The 19,048-nt window shown below is 43.4% G+C and overlaps 1 protein-coding gene across 1 annotated transcript; it reads left to right on the top strand.

The window, feature by feature from the left end:
- The first annotated feature begins 238 nt into the window (after positions 1–238).
- Positions 239–3,332, top strand: LOC149393415 (WAT1-related protein At4g08300-like). Its single transcript, XM_089617494.1, has 7 exons — positions 239–707; positions 1,539–1,601; positions 1,696–1,812; positions 2,130–2,361; positions 2,475–2,633; positions 2,816–2,967; positions 3,077–3,332. The coding sequence occupies exons 1-7, from the start codon at positions 490–492 to the stop codon at positions 3,219–3,221; spliced, it is 1,086 nt and encodes a 361-aa protein (XP_089473620.1). The 5' UTR covers positions 239–489; the 3' UTR covers positions 3,222–3,332.
- The last annotated feature ends 15,716 nt before the right edge of the window (positions 3,333–19,048 follow it).

Consider the following 19,048-nt stretch of genomic DNA (forward strand, 5'->3'; position numbering starts at 1 on the left):
TTTATTACATGTATATTTAAAGACCTATATAAGGCTAAAAATGTGACTAGAATTTATGATGCTAAACTGACATGTTTTGAGAAAAGCCTACCTGTATCAAAATTGCTTAACAAGTGTAGTCGTTTAAATTTGTTGGGAGAATAAATACTCACTTTTTTATTTGTTGCGTATATACCTGTCCTGCCCCTTACAGTTACATTATAACCTGTATTTGCGTCAGCGAATTTTTAGTAGAGAACATGATTCTCATGATCATATATGCATACATGCCAAACATATATACATACATACATACATACATACATCTTACTACATAATAAAGTATATTATAAATATGACTCGTCAAGTAGCACCCTACGAGTATGCGCTCACTATATATACGCATATGTATTACATGGGATTAGTGTGATCTTACTCAGCTTAATTATAAGTGTATGTCATAAAACTTAGCCTGAGGAAATCAATCAAAGCGCATTAATCAGAATCAGCATGGAAGAAGAGAAAGCTAAGAGCAAAAGCAGTCTGAGCGGTGTTTATACAAAATTTAAGCCACATCTTCTAATGGTTTTGACACAGATTGGTTACACCTTTCTTTATTTCATCACTGAAGCTTCTTTTAACCATGGCATGAATCCTCATGTCTACGTTACTTATCGCCACATCGTCGCAGGCGTTGTGATCCTTCCTTTTGCCTATTTTTTAGAGAGGTAATTTAATGTCACGCAATTTCCCCCCCCCCCCCCCCCCCCCCCCCCCCCCCCCCCCCCCCCCCCTCCTCTCTCTCTCTCTCTCTCTCTCTCTCTCTCTCTCTCTCTCTCTCTCTCTCTCTCTCTCTCTCTCTCTCTCTCTCTCTCTCTCGGAGATATGTTAAATGCTAGTATAAGTATGTAGAAATTTGAGCTAGAAAATAAGGATGAAAACTACAAGAATTTTGATCAGATTGCTAGATCATGTATACGAAATCTGATCATGTTGGAATATAAAAGACAGATATCAATTTTCTTTCAAATATCTACTCGAGTAATGTATATAACGCACTAGTGAAGAACTATTGATCATTAAGAAATTTAACAGCTGATTTCAAAATATTACATTTTTTCTTATGAAGAATCAATTTCACCCCTGCCAGTGCTAAATAATTATCAGTTATTTAGAAAATAAAAAAAAAAAACTACTCTCTAATGCCTTAAATATTAGTCTCCAGTGACAGTCATCATTGTGTCTAATAAAGAATTTACCGTAAATTAATTTTTGTAAGAAATGTATTTTTAGACATGTGATCTCTTTTGTTCCCACGAACTCTTCTATGAAATTAACTAGAAAGATGTCAACACAATTCCAAATGCTTTAATCTATATATTTAAATTACCTTTTGGTTTATAAATATTGATGTGGTCTTATCGTGCGGCTAGTATTGGGCTCCTAATCAATTACTTGTCTACCTATGCGCATATACATATATATTATATATATAATATATATGTATATGCGCACAGGTAGACATATAATGTAACGGCAATCTGTTTTGTTTGGTGCAGAAAGCAAAGGCCAAAGCTCACTTTAGCTCTTTTGGTGGAAATCTTCATCCTTTCTCTCCTAGGGTATGCATATAAATAGATAATCACATACACGATTCATTATGCATATTTTTGAAAAGTACATATTTAAATAATTTTGAACATTATAATTTGGCAGGGTGGGTTTGACACTTAACACATACTTTGCAAGTTTGAGATACACATCCCCGGCTTTTCTGTCATCCATGGTCAACACTATCGCTTCTCTCACTTTTGTTATTGCAGTAATATTCAGGTTCTTTCACTACTTGAGTAGCTCATGACTCTTCCAGACCAATTTTTTTAAAAAAATGTTATGAAAAAGTAGTTAGAATTTCACCTTTTCAACGTAATTAAATTCCCTCCATATATAGCTAATGCTATATCTTTAGTAGAATATAGGTCGTAATGCTCTACTAATCATCTATAATGAGACTTATCCTTATATATAATAATAATTAAAAAAGCATCACATTCTTCTAAATTAACATGCACTACGATTAAATTAATTATAAATACTTGAAGAATGAGGACTCGAGTCATTTTCAATATATATAAATATTTGCTTTATAGGCTGGAAATAATTAATCTACGAAGTCCACGTGGCATGGCTAAAGTTGTTGGAACGGTGGTGTCGTTGACGGGTGTGATGACCATGACACTTTACAAGGGTCCAATTGTGAGAAACATAGGAATTCCCATAATAAGTGCTCAAGGAAATAGTGAAATCCATGAGCAATGGTTGAAGGGCTCACTTCTTATTGTTTCAAGCTGCATTACATGGTCTATTTGGTACATTATGCAGGTTAATTAATCTCACACCCAATACTACTACTTACTAATTAATAAGTATTGAACACAATAGTTTGACTAATAATTTGCTTGTTTATATATAAATAAAATTAAAATATAAAACAGGCATACACATTGAAAAGATATCCGGCACAATTGTCTCTAACTACATGGATGAGCTTTGTTGGGGCAGCACAATCAGCTATCTTCACAGTCATTCTTCAACACAAAAAAGAAGCTTGGGCAATAGGGTTCAACATTGACTTGTGGTCAACACTATATGGAGTGAGTATTATGATCAGTATTTGGTCTCTTAATTGAATAAAAAAATACATATGTGGAGGGTTTATAAGTTAGGTAAAATTAAAAGAAATGATAAAAGACTAAACTACTAGTATGGCTATATACCAATAATAATGTTAATTACTGCCGCATTTAGATACTAAATGACACACATTAATTTGCAGGGAATACTTTGCTCTGGAATAATAATATTCGTTCAACTTTGGTGCACGGAAGAGAAAGGGCCGGTTTTCGTGACAATGTTTAATCCGATTTGCACGATTTTGGTGGCCATTTTGGCTTACTTTGTGATGGGAGAGACACTATACACAGGAAGGTAAATATTTCCTCATAAAACTATATTTCATACTTTCTGTAATGAAATCTCATCTCTTATCTTTTTTCTTTTTTCTTTTTTTTTTTTCCTTTTTGTCACATTATGTTAGCATTTTAGGGGCAGTAATTGTCATCCTTGGGCTTTACTTGTTGCTGTGGGGAAAGGAAGAAGATGAAAATGTTCACAGACATTCAGATGAAGAGTCGAAAGATAAAAATGCTCACATAAAGGATGGACTAAATGTTGAGCCTTGAACCACCTTTGTTGGGATGATTAGTAGGCATATTTTTCGTGTGCCAAAATAATAGAATCACAAACCAAGCATGAGTATCGTTACGCTTGAAAAAAGTCAATTTGGAATTTAAGAGTTGTCGATTGTAACAAAATCCACTTCAAATCTAAATATTAGTTATTCGACTCTTCAGCAAAACAAGAAAGTAAGTAGTTTTGAAAAATATGAAATTCGGGTCACTTCTAGAATTGCCTTTATCACACAAAATTAGAGAATAGCAAGTTCTTACTCACATAATCCGAAATGGTCGAGAAGGCTGCCCGGAGTCCCAAGAACATATTATATCCAGCACAGAGTTCGGGTCAAATAGACCCGAGAACTCACGAAAGATAAAGAACGATTCGTTCATAAGTTAAGAACGACCCCTACCGAGCAGAACTTCAAAGAGAAGAGAAGCCGATAGATCAAAGACTAGTCAAAACAAAACAAACACGTGTACATAATCAGAATAAAAGAAAAAAGCTCACCTCAACGGTTACGACCGAGAAAACACGAAGAGCAACCACCCACTACACACACGAAGTCGGAGCCATTATGTGATTATCTTCGAAAATGTGGGACTGATCACCCCACGCACTCCACTCAAAACATCTATAAATAGAAGATGAGCTCGAAGGAACAGGCACTTCATATTTTTCAAGCACACAAGCCATAGTTTCCATATTTCGACAGCCTCATTTACTTTCTTCCTTTTACGAGATTAGTCTGCAGATTGAAAAAGTCTTGCCTAAACACTTAGACCTCGGGACTGCGTTCTCGGTACATAGTGACATTCGTGAGACATTGTACTAATTTTTCAGGTCAACAGTTTGCCGCTAGAAGGAGGGGGAAAGACGTTGAAGTTCATTGGCAAGATCATCAAACCCACATGACAATGTTGTTGATCGTGATCAAGAGATCGAACACCACAACTGAACTTTGCCGCTCATGGCAGAAGAGATTGAGGATCTCCTCCCCCAACCTAGTCTGGCCGAGCAGTTCAAGGAGATGCAATAGCGTCTCCTAGACCTTGAAGCCTGTAACAGGGACCTAAGGGGAAGACTCCAAGCGAAGAAGGTCACCCTGCGAAGCGCAGTAGTGATTCTTGATGAAGAGCGCTCGCATAGATCCGGAAAAGGACCCATGGAGCAAGAACAACTGGCTAAGAAGTCCCGAAACCACGCCAAGGACCGGTACAAGTGAGAGGAAGACAATACGGATTCGGAAGGGTACTAGGCCAGTTAGGAAAAGATTCCTGATCGGTATCAACTTCCGCAGAGAAGAGCCGTTCGCTAACCATGAAAGATCATGACAAATGTTCAGAAACTGGAGACAGTGCGAGCACCGACGAAGGAAACATCAAAAGACTGGAACACCGAATTAAAGAAGTAGCTCTGGGTCAGAAGGAACAAACCCTAAATACAGGGGAGGCCGTGTCTCCATTCACGTCACGAGTGTTAGAACACCCATTGCCTGACCGCTTTAGGATGCCAAGTATCTCCATGTATGATGGGAAAACTGACTCGGGGGATAACCTCGATACTTTTTCATCATGGATGCTTTTAGATGGAGCAGGTCCTGAGGTGATGTGCCGAGCCTTCTCCATCATCCTGGCAGGATCGGCCAAGAGATGGTATCGAAAAATCATGCCTAACTCGGTGGGATCTTGGAAGCAACTGGTGAGGAAGTTCATGGAGCATTTCGTTTGCTCAAGCTTAGGAAAAACTCCCAAGGAAAGGCTCCTAGCCGTCTGGTAGGCCCATGATGAAACGCTAAAGAATTAAATCAACCGCTACTCAGAGCAAACGCTGCAAGTTGATGATCTAAATGAAGATTTCAAGCTCTTCGGCATAACCTCAGGGATCCGAATAGAATCAAAATTCCAGTGGTCGCTCCAAGAGACAAGTGCCTGGGACTACAACAATTTCTTCAAAAGGGTACAAAAATACATCAATGCCGAGGAGGTCAGGCTGGCGGCAAGGAAAGTCGAGATCCTAAAGCCTCTGTGAGAAGAACAAAGGGGACATCGATCCGAAGACATACGCCCCCAAAGAAGATCCGGTCAGGAGCAGGGCCACGAAAGCCTTTCGCGAGTAAGTGTGATAAGTAACATCCTCTTAACACTTCAATAGAAGAAATATTCAGCCTTACTCAAGATCAATAAGATTTCCCAAAGCCAAACCGGATCAAAAAATATATCTCGAAGAAAGGTAAAACAAAATATTGCGCTTTCCACCACGACATCGGTCATAAGACCGCAGACTGCTTCAACTTAAAAGAAGCAATAGAGGCTCTAATCCACAGAGAAGCATTGAAGAAATTCCAAGCGGATCAGAAAGAGCCCGAGGAGCAGAAGATGGAAGCGTACAGGGAAATATCTCTGATCATGGATGGACCGCATATCGGAGCACTAGAACAAATAGAGGCATCCGATGCGACGAATGTCACACTAAATGCCTCAATAGTCGCACTTAATAGTTTATTAGGTGCGATAATGTCGCACCTAAAAGTCCGTCGCTAAAGGTATTAGGTGCGACATGTCGCACCTAAAAGTGTCCATATTAGGTGCGACACTTTTTGATGCGACATGTCGGCATAGTTTCCCCTATAATATTGACTAACCAAAATTTGCATTTTTTATATAACCAACCATGACTATCCTATTAACATACTAAATACTAAACCGAGCCTCCGTGACTCGGTCGCAATAAATTTTCAATAAGTTTAAATTAAATTTAACATGTTACTAATTCATTTTAAAACATATTCATATATATTACAAATTAATCTAAATAAACATATTACTACTTAATTAATTAACCAATTTTTCAACAAATTGCAATCAAATTAATCAAAACATATTACAATTACTTTAAATTACACTAAACATGTTTCTAATTAATTTAATATGTTACTTTTAACTTAATTCATCTAATCTAACATGATACATATTCATAATCAAACTAAACATATAAGTTACTTTTAATTTAATTTAACTAATCTAACATGTTATTGTTGTCGGCCCGTCTCGGACCGACGACGACGAAGGCGTCACTTCGACCCGCGCGACCGGCGCGAGGCCTCGGACGGCGAAACCTTGCCTCAGCCATGGGCCGGCCCGAACCAATGGCCGGACCAACGCTCAGCCAGCCAGTGGCCGACACAAGGGTTTGGCCGGCCAATGGCCGACCCAAGGGTCAGCCGGCCAAAGGTCCAGCCCCTTCACTCGGCCAATGGCCGAGTGAAATCTTCAGTCGGCCAGGCTGTTCACTCGGCCAATGGCCGAGTAAAACCTTTAGCCGGCCAGGCTGTTCACTCGGCCAATGGCCGAGTGAAACCTTCAGCCGGCCAAGCTGTTCACTCGGCCAATGGCCGAGTGAAATCTTCAGCCGGCCAGGCTGTTCACTCAGCCAAGGGCCGAGTCAACTCCAAATGTTCAGCCGGCAATTGGCCGGCCCAAGCTTTAAGCCAGCCAATGGCTGACCCAACGAGGTTCACTCGACCAAGGGGTTCCCCAAACACCCCTTGGCCGCCTATAAATAGAGAGGTCCGCCCTCTCTCAAAGGTAATCCAATTTTGAGCCCCGAAACGCTGTCGAATTCATAACTCACTCATTTCACTCATCTTTGGCTTCTAGACACTCAAACCCTCTGTATTCCACCTCAATCCTACTAATGTTGAGCGTCGAAGAGGTAAACAGAGGCAACCCCTCCGTTTCCCCTTTGTAGTTCACGTGTTCTTTCTTCCTTTTCACGTACTTGGACGAACTCAAGGGACATTCACAGCTAAGGGAAGACTCGGGATACCGAGTCCGACACGCTCGAGCCCAAGCACGACCACTTGGTCAGGCCTTGGGTCGAACCGTTTGGGACTCCTAAATCGTTGTCCGAAAACGAACGACAACATTTTGGCGCTAGAAGGAGGGGATCTCATGAGCTATGCTCTCCCTTCCATTCCTCTCTCTTACTGCACCTACGACTCTCGAGAGATGAGTCAAGTTCCCGCTACCTCTGTAGGCACTCGAGCGACGAGCTCGAGGTACGGCCTCAGGAACCTCGGGCATCGTCTAGAAGGGCAACCTCATGACAACAAGAGCCAGCCCCAAGACCTGGCAAATGACCCTGAGACCACGCTCCGAGAGGACACGGCTCGAGGGCTCGCCGAGCTCCTAGACCGCCCCGGCGTCGACGGCGCACTCATCGCCGACCTCCTCGACCGCGCAACTCATGAAAGTGAACGCGCACGCACGCCTTCGAGGGGATACCCTCAGGCGACCGCACCAAGTCATCAATCATTGATTGAACGCACGCGTGCGCCCTCGAGTGGACACTCTTGAGAGACCACGTTGAGCTCAAGGTCACGAAAGAAACGTTTCAAGCTCACCATTTGTGTCCAAAACCCCCGGAGAGGTGACGACATCTATGGTCACGGCGTCCGTCGAGGACATCGCTTGAATGACATACCCTTGCAAGGGGTGATAGGAACGGCGAGCGGAGACTTGAGAGACCGCCTCAATTCCCAAAGGGAGAATTGTGGGAGCGACTTGAGAGAGAAACTCAACGCCCAACGTGAGATCAAGAGAGAGGTCGTGTTGGGACACCAACCACCCAATGTTGTTAATCAAGCGCCCAACAAGAAGCGTGTTGCCGCGTCGCACCGGCCGTCGGTCCCGACTCGCGAAGGAAGAGGCGTAGAAATGGTCAAGCCCCTAACGACCGTCCTTCTCCGACCCCGAAGCAACCCTTCGTCCCTCTCAATACAACACGCAATCGGATCCTTAGCTTACACAAAGAGAAGCTAGGATCTCCGCCTCCGATGAAGAGGGACCCCACAACGCGAGATAGGAGCAAACGGTGTGAATATCACCAAGACCACGGACATGTGACAACTGAATGCTACCAACTTAGGAAGCAAATTGACTCCCTGATTAGAGGCGGGAATCTCAAAGAGTTCGTGGCATGCGCTAGCAAGGTGACAACCCCGACTGGGCGCTCGACTCGTCAAAAGAAAGAGAGCGTCGTCACCGCTGCAATAAGTCCCATGACAGGCAACGTCTCAGAAACCTCGAGCATGAGAGAAGTGAAACGATGAGCGCGGTTCATCGACTAAAGAACAAGCTCGCACCACTCACGGCCATGACCGACAAAGTTTTAGCCTTTAAATTCATGCCTGAACTTGCTGGGTTTTGTAATTTGTTTTCTTTTCCATAGAAGGCCAAGTGCCAAAGCAAACAGTAACAACCTCCTTATTACAATAAAAAAAGTTATTCTACACATTGTGATGTACTATTGTATATCCCCTACACGAGAGTTTCCTGGTTTTCGTCTCACAAACGCAAGAAACTCGGGGGGCTAATGGGGAGCAATACTCAATGAAACCATGACCCTCAAAAAACAAAAGAAACCAAGACCCTCAAAAAACAAAAAACAGGAGTGTAACGAAGTCTCAAGGGGCCGATGGTTAGGCCGGAGGTCCCAAAGAGAGACAATATCCATCCATGAGTCGACTAATTAGTCCTCGTGTCGACTTTGCGCGTAACTCCTCGAGTTGAGTTCACTCCTCGAGTCGAGTGCCGAGTCCACGAGTCGACTAACTACTCCTCGTGTCGAATCTGCAAAACTCCACGAGTTGAGTTCACTCCTCGAGTCGAGTACCGAGTCCACGAGTCGACTAACTACTCCTCGTGCCGACTCTCCATGACTCCTCGAGTTGAGTTCACTCCTCGAGTCGAGTGCCGAGTCCAAGAGTCGACTAACTACTCCTCGTGCCGACTCTACATGACTCCTCGAGTTGAGCTTACTCCTCGAGTTGAGTTCACTCATCGAGTCGAGTGCCGCGTCCACGAGTCGACTAACTACTCCTCGTGCCAACTCTGCATGACTCCTCAAGTTGAGTTCACTCCTTGAGTTGAGTTCACACCTCGAGTCGAGTGCCGAGTCCACGAGTCGACTAACTACTCCTCGTACCGACTCTACATGACTCCTCGAGTTGAGTTCACACCTCGAGTTGAGCTTACTCCTCGAGTTGAGTTCACTCCTCGAGTCGAGTGCCGAGTCCACGAGTCGACTAACTACTCCTCATGCCGACTCTGCATGACTTCTTGAGTTGAGTTCACTCCTCGAGTCGAGTGTCGAGTCCACGAGTCGACTAACTACTCCTCATGCCGACTCTACATGACTCCTCGAGTTGAGTTCACTCCTCGAGTCGAGTACCGAGTCCACGAGTCGACTAACTACTCCCCGTGCCGACTCTACATGTCTCCTCGAGTTAAGTTCACTCCTCGAGTTGAGTTCACTCCTCGAGTCGAGTGCCAAATCCGCGAGTCGACTAACTACTCCTCGTGCCGACTTCACATGACTCCTCGAGTTGAGTCCTGAGTCCACGAGTCGAATAATAATTCCTCGTGCCGACTCTACACGTGACTCCTCGAGTTGAGTTCGCTCCTCGAGTTGAGTTCACTCCTCGAGTTGAGTTCACTCCTCAAGTTCATTTCACTGATCGAGTCGAGTACCGAGTCCATGAGTCGACTAACTACCCCTCGTGCCGACTCTACATGACTCCTCGAGTTGAGTTTACTCCTCGAGTTGAGTTCACTCCTCGAGTCGAGTGCCGAGTCCACGAGTTGACTAACTACTCCTCGTGCCGACTCTACATGACTCCTCGAGTTGAGTTCACTCCTCGAGTTGAGTTCACTCCTCGAGTCGAGTACCGAGTCCACGAGTCGACTAACTACTCCTCGTTCCGACTCTACATGACTCCTCGAGTTGAGTTCACTCCTCGATTTGAGTTCACTCCTCAAGTTGAGTTCACTCCTCGAGTCGAGTACCGAGTCCACGAGTCGAATAACTACTCCTCGTGCCGACTCTACATGACTCCTCGAGTTGAGTTCACTTCTCGAGTTGAGTTCACTCCTCGAGTTGAGTGCCGAGTACACGAGTCGACTAACGATTCCTCGTGCCGACTCTACATGACTCCTCGAGTTGAGTTCACTCCTCGAGTTGAGTTCACTCCTCGAGTCGAGTACCAAGTCCACGTGTCAACTAACTACTCCTCATGCCGACTCTACATGACTCCTCGAGTTGAGTTCACTCCTCGAGTCGAGTGCCGAGTCCACGAGTCGACTAACTACTCCTCGTACCGACTTTACATGACTCTTCGAGTTGAGTTCACTCCTCGAGTTGATTTCACTCCTCGAGTCGAGTAACGAGTCCACGAGTCGACTAACTACTCCTCGTGCCGACTCTACATGACTCCTCGAGTTAAGTTCACTCCTCGAGTTGAGTTCACTCCTCGAGTCGAGTGCCGAGTCCACGAGTCGACTAACTACTCCTCGTGCCGACTCCACATGACTCCTCGAGTTGAGTCCTGAGTCCACGAGTCGAATAATAATACCTCGTGCCGACTCTACATGTGACTCCTCGAGTTGAGTTCGCTCCTCGAGTTGAGTCCCGAGTCCACGAGTCGACTGATAAGTCCTCGTGTCGACTCTGCACGTGACTCCTCGAGTTGAGTTCACCCCTCGAGTTGAGTCCCGAGTCCACGAATCGACTCATAAGTACTCGTGCTGGCTCTACACATGAGTAGCTCCTCAGGTCGTGTCCATTCCTCGAGTTTCAACTTAAAAGTCGTCGTGTCAGACATGCACGACTTCTTGACTCACCAATAACCAATAGACTCACAAGTCCCGATTACAAATCTGTGTGCTCTCATACAAGTAACACAAAAACCGTCCCTAACGACGTGCTTAAGTCGCCCTTAATGGCGCACCAAAATTCGCTCCACGACGCTCTCATGAGAGAAAGAATGGGCCAGTTGAGTCCTCAAACGTGACGCACGCATCATGGCGTCGCATTCACAAGGGCACAAGACTCGACCCAAGAGACTCAACCTGAAAACACGACCAGTGCACTAGGGTGCCATACTCGCCGGGGGATCAAGTCTACATCTAACCCCGCCAATCACACGACACGCGCAAATCGATCACACAAATGTGGCACGGAAAACCTGGTCACACAAATATGGCACCTAGGCCCCACAAGGCTCAAACCGCGTAAATCAATCACGCCTTCATTGGTAGGTCGAGAAAATAAGCCGCGCACAACAAAGTCGTGCAAATCGATCACGCCTTCATTGGTAGGTCGAGAATATAAGCCGCGAACAATAAAGTCATGCACATCGATCATGCCTTCATTGGTAGGTCGAGAAAATAAGCCGCGCACAATAAAGTTGTGCAAATCGAGCACGCCTACATTGGTAGGTCGAGAAAATAAGCCGCGCACAATAAAGTCGTGCAAATCGATCACGCCTTCATTGGTAGGTCGAGAAAATTAGCCGCGCATAATAAAGTCGTGCAAATCGATCACGCCTTCATTGGTAGGTCGAGAAAATAAGTCGCGCACAATAAAGCGATGCAAATCGATCACGCCTTCATTGGTAAGTCGAGAAAATAAGCCGCGCACAATAAATTCGTGCAAATCGATCACGCCTTTATTGGTAAATCGAGAAAATAAGCCGTGCACCACCAACAAAGCCGTGCAAATCGATTACGCCTTCATTGGTAAATCAAGAAAATAAGCCACGCATCGCCAAGCCGGGCAAATCGATTACGCCCTGATCGGCAAATCGAGAAAATAAGACGCGCATCAAGAAAACCGTGCGAATCGACTACGGTAGTGTATCGAGAACATAAGACATGTAAAACAAAGGCCGTCCTTCGCAACGCACAAATGCCATCGCCTCGCGACGCACAAATGCCGTCCCTCGCGACGCACAAAGGCCGTCCCTCGCGACGCACCGAAGCCATCCCTCGCGATGCATTAAAAGCCCTTCTGCGGTTGAGGGCGTTTATCCCAGGTTCCCACGTCGACTCAAGTATTGAGTTTCCACTTGATCGACGCTCGACCGGAAACTCGGGGGGCTAATGTTGTCGGCCCGTCTCGGACCGACGAGGACAAAGGCGTCACTTCGACCCGCGCGACCAGCGCGAGGCCTCGGACAGCGAAATCTTGCCTCAGCCATGGACCAGCCCGAGCCAATTGTCGGACCAACGCTCAGCCAGCCAGTGGCCGACCCAAGGATTCGCCCGGCCAATGGCCGACCCAAGGGTCAACTGGCCAATGGCCGGCCAAAGGTCCAGTCCTTCACTCGGCCAATGGCCGAGTGAAATCTTAAGGCGGCCAGGCTGTTCACTCGTCCAATGGCCGAGTTAAACCTTCAACCGACAAGGCTGTTCACTCGGCCAATGGCCGAGTGAAACCTTCAGCCGGCCAGGCTGTTCACTCGGCCAATGGCCGAGTGAAACATTCAGCCGGCCAGGCTGTTCACTCGGCCAATGGCCGAGTGAAACCTTCAGTCGGCCAGGCTGTTCACTCGGCCAATGGCCGAGTGAAACCTTCAGCCAACCAGGCTGTTCACTCGACCAAGGGCCGTATGAAACCTTCAGCCAACCAGGATGTTCACTCGGCCAAGGGCCGAGTCAACTCCAAATGTTCAGTCGGCCATTGGCCGGCCCAAGCTTTCAGCCGGCGAATGGCTGACCCAAAGAGGTTCACTGGGCGAAGGGGTTCCCCAAACACCCCTTGGCCGCTTATAAATAGAGAGGTCCGCCCTCTCCCGAAGGTAATCCAATTTTGAGCCCCGAAACGCTGTCGAATTCATAACTTATTCGTTTCACTCATCTTTGGCTTCTAAACACTCAAACCCTCTGTATTCCACCTCAATCGTACTAATGTTGAGCGTCGGAGAGATAAACAGAGGCAACCCCTCTGTTTCCCCTTTGTAGTTCACGTGTTCTTTCTTCCTTTTCAGGTACTTGGACGAACTCAAGGGACATTCACAACTAAGGGAAGACTCGGGATACCGATTCTGACACGCTCGAGCCCGAACGCGACCACTTGGTCAGGCATTGGGTCGAACCGTTTGGGACTCCTAAATCGTTGTCCAAAAATGAGCGACAACAGTTACAATTTCATTTTATAACATATTACATATTAACTTATATAAAATTGTTACTAATTACAAATAACAACTAACCTTCACGAAGGAAACGCCGAGATGAGGAGGAACTGCGAGGCGCGAGACGCAGGGCAGCAAGGCAGTGAGCTACGACGCGGAGTGAACGCGGAGCTACGACGCAGGGCTGCGAGTGACTGGGCTGGAGGGAAAGAGTGAGAAAGTGAATGAGAGAGTGAGAAAGAGAGTGAGACTTACAGTGACGGGCGAGGTCGGGGATGGGCTGGACTCGCTTCGGGCGGCTGCGAGCGGGGGTTGGGCCGAGGATGGCGATGGGGCTAGGACGTCCAACTGGGGCTAGGCCGAAGGGAGCTAGGCCAAGGACGGGGAGGGGGCTGGGACATCGGGGGACGGATGAGCGGCGGCGCTGATCGGAGAGATAGAGTGAGATTGAGAGAGAAGGTGAGACAGATAGAGAGAGAGGGGCTTACTGGAATCGGCCGAGGAGGGCTCGCTGGAGGAGGACGGCGTGGTTCACGGTGGAGGGCTAGGCAGGGGGCTGGAGCTCGCCGAGGAGGGTTCGCCGGAGGAGGACGGCGTGGTTCACGGCGTCGGGCCATTGTGAGTAGGGCTGCACCAAGGTCGAGCTCGTTGGAGAAAGAGTTGCAGAGAGAGAGAGAGAGAGAGAGAGAGAAAGGGAGAGAGAGAGAGAGAGAGAGAGAGAGGTGGAGAAATCGGGCGAGGAAGAAGAGGGCTCGGGTATTTATAATACCCTAAGATTATTCGGTGCGACATGGCGCACCAGGCATCGCACCGAATATGAAATTACACAGCGAATAAATTTTGGGGGGATTTTTCAGACCGTTTTAAATTTTGAAACCTTTCGGTGCGGTGATCGTTTTTAGTCTGGTGACAATTGCACTTTTCATTACCGTTGGGGATCGTGGGTTACAAACAACAAGTATAACCCTCATACTTAGTTTTTAGAGTTGGCACATCGTCTCTTATAAGTTCGGAAACACATTTTCTAATTATAGAGCGATAGAGTGGAAATCTAAAAATTGAATCTTAGATCGTCATGTTTCTAAGAAGAACAGTGTTAGTGCAGAAAGGCACAAGGTAAATACTTGGAAATTTTCCTATATTTTCTACTCGGGAAAGTGTATGAGGAAAGTGTGAACTTCTAACTCATTCGAATACTTGAAGTTTGAGATTACACATCTTCTTGCAGTTTTTCGACTAGTCAACGAGCATGACAAAATATTTTCAAAAGCAAATAGATTTTGAAAATAAGTGATATACATATAGTTTTGAAAACATTTTGAAAATTATTTAATTTGGATGACAAAATATTTTCAATCTAACAAATTATGTTCATAACATTTAGAAAAACGTTTTTGCTCAAGGAAATTTTTCGATTTGAGTTCTGGAACTCTTGGAATGGGAGCTGGGATTAGTAATTCAAAAATTTAATTTTCAAGAAATCGTGGAAACTCGGGCGGAGAACACCTTGGAGTAAAAATGTCTAAACGGTGACTCCGATGTCCAATTGAGCTAATTATAACTTTTTTCGAAAGTAGACTCACGGACCTTTAATTTGGTTCAAGAACCATTCAAATCCAAATTTCGAGCAGAGAGATACGTCCCTTTTACAGTAGGTATTCTTAAGCTCAAGGAAAACTGGACAGAAGTTCGGTCGGGACTTGAGTGCAAAATATTTAAGTGTAATGGAACGTTTTATTGAGTTGTTAAGTCTTTTGGATGTATCTCATGAACATATTAATAGTATAGCACAAGAGATAATAACAACTAAAATAAAATGAGGGAGTAAATAAGTGTTGTCAATGGTGCCCACAAGAAGAGTTGTAATCCTTATATTGTACATTTGATGTAATAAAGTCTCATGAAGACTCTTGCTTGTAATTGCTTATTCATTAATAAAAGTTGAAAACGTTCATTCATTCTTCCTTGTCTGTTTGAAGCTTTATGATAAAACATTAGTCTTTAGTCCATAAACAAACTAAACAACTTACGAAGAGACAAATGTAGATTTGCATGAACAAAATCTTCGTAGTTTACTTAAAACGATATATTCGCAATCTAAGGGTCAAAGGACTATTGACCTCAGTATGATTGTTAGAAGAATCTATGATGTCTGGTTGTGAAGCATTGAGAGTTGGAGACTCTATAGTTCTTCTAGGTATCTTCCGAAGGTACTGAATTGACCAATGCACTTCTAGAGACAAGATAAGAACAAACCATTTAACCTCTTATGTCTCGAAGTCACTACGTATGAATTGCATCGTGCTTACCTTAATCATGAAATGAGACATGCCATTTCACACCTTACGTATTCTCATTTGAGAAAGTCAGAGTTCGGACCACTATGTGATTCCGAACAAGGCCTATTGGTGAAGTACTAAGTTGTGAGAATGTCATGAGTAACTTTGTGAAGTTCTCATAGATATGGAATTCATGTACAAGATTGCTGAAATGCAATGTATATCACCTCATGCTTTGTTCCTTGGAGTGTGAATAAATGAACTAGCCAGTGTCCAAATTGAGTCTTGACTCTTTTGCATGAAACAATGTGACTTGTTAGCTCCTCGTCAATACATTGTTTCTAACTTATTCACAAGCGACAAAGGAGTTGAGGAAATAACAACTAGAAGGGTAAAATGGTAATTTTGTAAATCCCGACTAGCTGATGATATTCATGAAAGGCAAACACTGAAAATATTCTATTGATTCACTCATTACAATTATGTTGAATTCTTGAGTAGAAAATAAATTCATTTGAACCGAGAGATTTTCAGTGTCAACTCTTTAGTGGAGTTAGTTGACATTAAGCTAAACTTGGAAGGTTTGTGAATTTTTGAGTCCAAGTATTTAGCTCAAGCTTTGTTCATTTGGATCCATGAGGTCACTGTCACGAATCACATCGAGTAGGAATAGTTAAACTATAAGCTAAGTCAAAACAAGAACGAAAATTGTCAAAAGGGTATTTTTTTTATCTTTTGAGACATAGGATGAAATGAATGTAAATAAATATTTTGACAAGGTCATTTGATGACTGAATAACACTCGGCCATGACTTGATCATTGGGCCTTGTGAATTAATTTCATTTCATAAGAATTTTATTGAAAATTGTTAATGGGCCTTTCTCATGTTGTCATGAACAAATGAAGAAACTTCTAGAAGCTCCTTCTAGAGACATGTTGGGCACCCCAATACCCAAGAGAAAGAGAGAATATTTTGTGCATAAATGTATCAAGATACTCGCCAAAAGAAAAAAGAGGAAACAAATTTCCTCTATGCGGAAACAAGTATTTCGGCCAAGACAAGTCAAAGGGGAAGCAAGAATAAAAGAGGAAACAAATTCAAGGTGTCATGAAGGCACATGTTGGTCGTGTGACTTGGATAGAAATGGGAAATAAAGGTTGCTCATGATAGCTTGGAAAATAAGAAGAAACTACTTCTTTCCAAGGCCAACCCTTCTCCTATAAATAGGACTCTCATTCCCCTCATTTTATTCATTCCACATAAGTTAGAGATTGAGAGCTTCTCTCTCTAGACCTTGTGGTGGCCGACTTCTCCTCTCTCTCTCTAGTTTTTTTTCGTTTTTGTTTTGGCATCTAGGTCCTCATTTGACCTAGTGTTTAGCTCTGCGACTTCAAGAGTCGTTTTTAAGTCGTAATGTTTAAAAGTGCCCACTCACTAATTCCTTTTCTCTCGAGTGATTTAGTGATAGAAACTTTCGTGGTTGCTCGAGTTGCCGAGGAAGGAAGATAGATGTGTTGCGAGGAGAGATGAACGTTGCAACCTTTTTCCAAAAGCTTCTCAACGTTCAAGCGTCTAAAAAGGTTAGTAAACTTCTATGCTCGTAATAGTTTTATTTATATGTACTTGCTCTTTGTCTAGGTTAGTAAAAACTGTTTTACTTGTAAAAGAAAATTTTTAAAATTCCGCCGCTTAACGAGGCGTTAAACTTTTTCTTAAACCCTATATTGAAAAACATGTTTTAAAGGTTTGAGAAATTTCGAGTAAATTTTTGTGACTAGTTTTCTTGTCTTACTAGTTTCTTTTATTTACTTGAATCGTTTTATGCATGTTGTTATTTCTTTTATACCATGTTATTACCTTGGTAATAAAATACAAATAAAAGCTTTAACAACATCCTAAAACGTTCCGTTACACTCGATTCGTTTTCGCACCTAAAAAGGACCAAGCTTTAATTATTTCTTTTTCTTCGAGCTGGAGTAAAACCCGCAGTAAAAGTGGCATAACTCTCTGCACAGAAATTGAAATTTAATCATTCTTGAATAAAATTAAAGCTCTTTCTGTCCTCTGTCCAATGCCACTGGTTTCAGGTCAAAAGGACATTGGAGCCGCCAGTTATGGCGATTTTACTCCGTGGTGTGCGGCTGTTCCGAAAGTCCAGTTTTTTAGAATTCCGGATTTTCAGCCCCACTACCATGAGTTATAGAACTCTAATGAGAAAAATTTCTTGAGCAAAAATGTTTTTCATAAGATTATAAACATGATGTGTAAGATTAAAAAAAAAAAAATTTTGGAAAGTTTATTTGAAATTGAATTTTTTACATAACTAGTTTGAATCTTGAAAAACCGTTTTCGTTTTCAAACTTGAAAAATTTTGTCATCCAAATAAAATAAGTTTTCAAAATGTTTTCAAAACTATATCTATATCACATATGTTCAAAATCTATATTCTCTTGAGAATTTGAGTGGGAGGTCTCCTTGTAGACAAGCCGAAAAATAAAAAGATGTGTAATCTCAAACTTTCAAGTGTTCGAGTGAGTTGAAGTTCACACTTTCCTCATGCACTTTCCCGAAATAGAAAATAGCAAAAGATCCGAGTATGTCCCTTATGCCTTTATGCACTAACACTTCTCTGAACATGAAGATCTTGGATTCTTTTCTAGTTGTCCGCTCTATTGCTCTATAACTAGGAAAATCGTTTCCGAACTTATAAGAGTCGATGTACCAACTCCAAAAACTAAGTGGGAGGGTTATATCTGTTGTTTGTAACCCACGATCCCCAACACTAATGAAAAGTGCAATTTTCGCTGGACTAAGAGTCACCCTCGTGGCTCTCTCTTAAATGAGAGTACTCAATGGCGATGTGCACTGATCATTGCTCAATGAGCTAAATCCGAAAGTGAGACAATGAGACAAGACCTCCCCTCGGCGGATTGTTTTTCAAAGTCAATCTTTTGGACTAAGTGGTTGGTTACACACTTAGACTCGATCCCTAGTAATCCTCCCTCTAGGCCCTGCGAAAGGATGTGAGTGATTAAACTAATTTAAAAGGTGGCTGGTCAAAATTGGTGTGTTGACATATTGGCTAAGCATTAATGATGTGTCATTTACTTATAAATGGTGATTTTTTGCGGCCTTCACTCGAATGAGTAAATTATCGTTTAGTTTATAACAGCTTTGGATTTTATCAAATGTTTAAAAACTTAAATCCTAAACCAAAGACTAATCATAAACTTGTTTCAACTTTTATAGGAAAAATGTCTCTCTACCCTCTCTCAACCATTCTTTCCTCGAATAAACTCGAAGGCGACAATTACGTCGACTGAAAACATAACCTCGACATAGTCCTTACTGTCGACAAGCACAAATGGGTTCTCACCACCCTCTGTCCTCAAACGAATGAAGGTTCGACGCAAGAGGAAAAGACGCCCTGGCGGCTTGGCTTTGATCCGATGAGATTGCGAGGTGCTATATTCTGGCATCAATGAACAATGTGTTGCAACAACAACATCGTGATTACGAAACTGCCACCGATATGCTCTACAATCTCCATGAGATGTTTGGAGGGCAAGGACGTC

Source organism: Urtica dioica, chromosome 6 (genome assembly GCF_054948205.1).
Source record: "Urtica dioica subsp. dioica isolate 48M chromosome 6, U.dioica_male_clone48M_v1_H2, whole genome shotgun sequence".
NCBI classification, from domain to species: domain Eukaryota; kingdom Viridiplantae; phylum Streptophyta; class Magnoliopsida; order Rosales; family Urticaceae; genus Urtica; species Urtica dioica.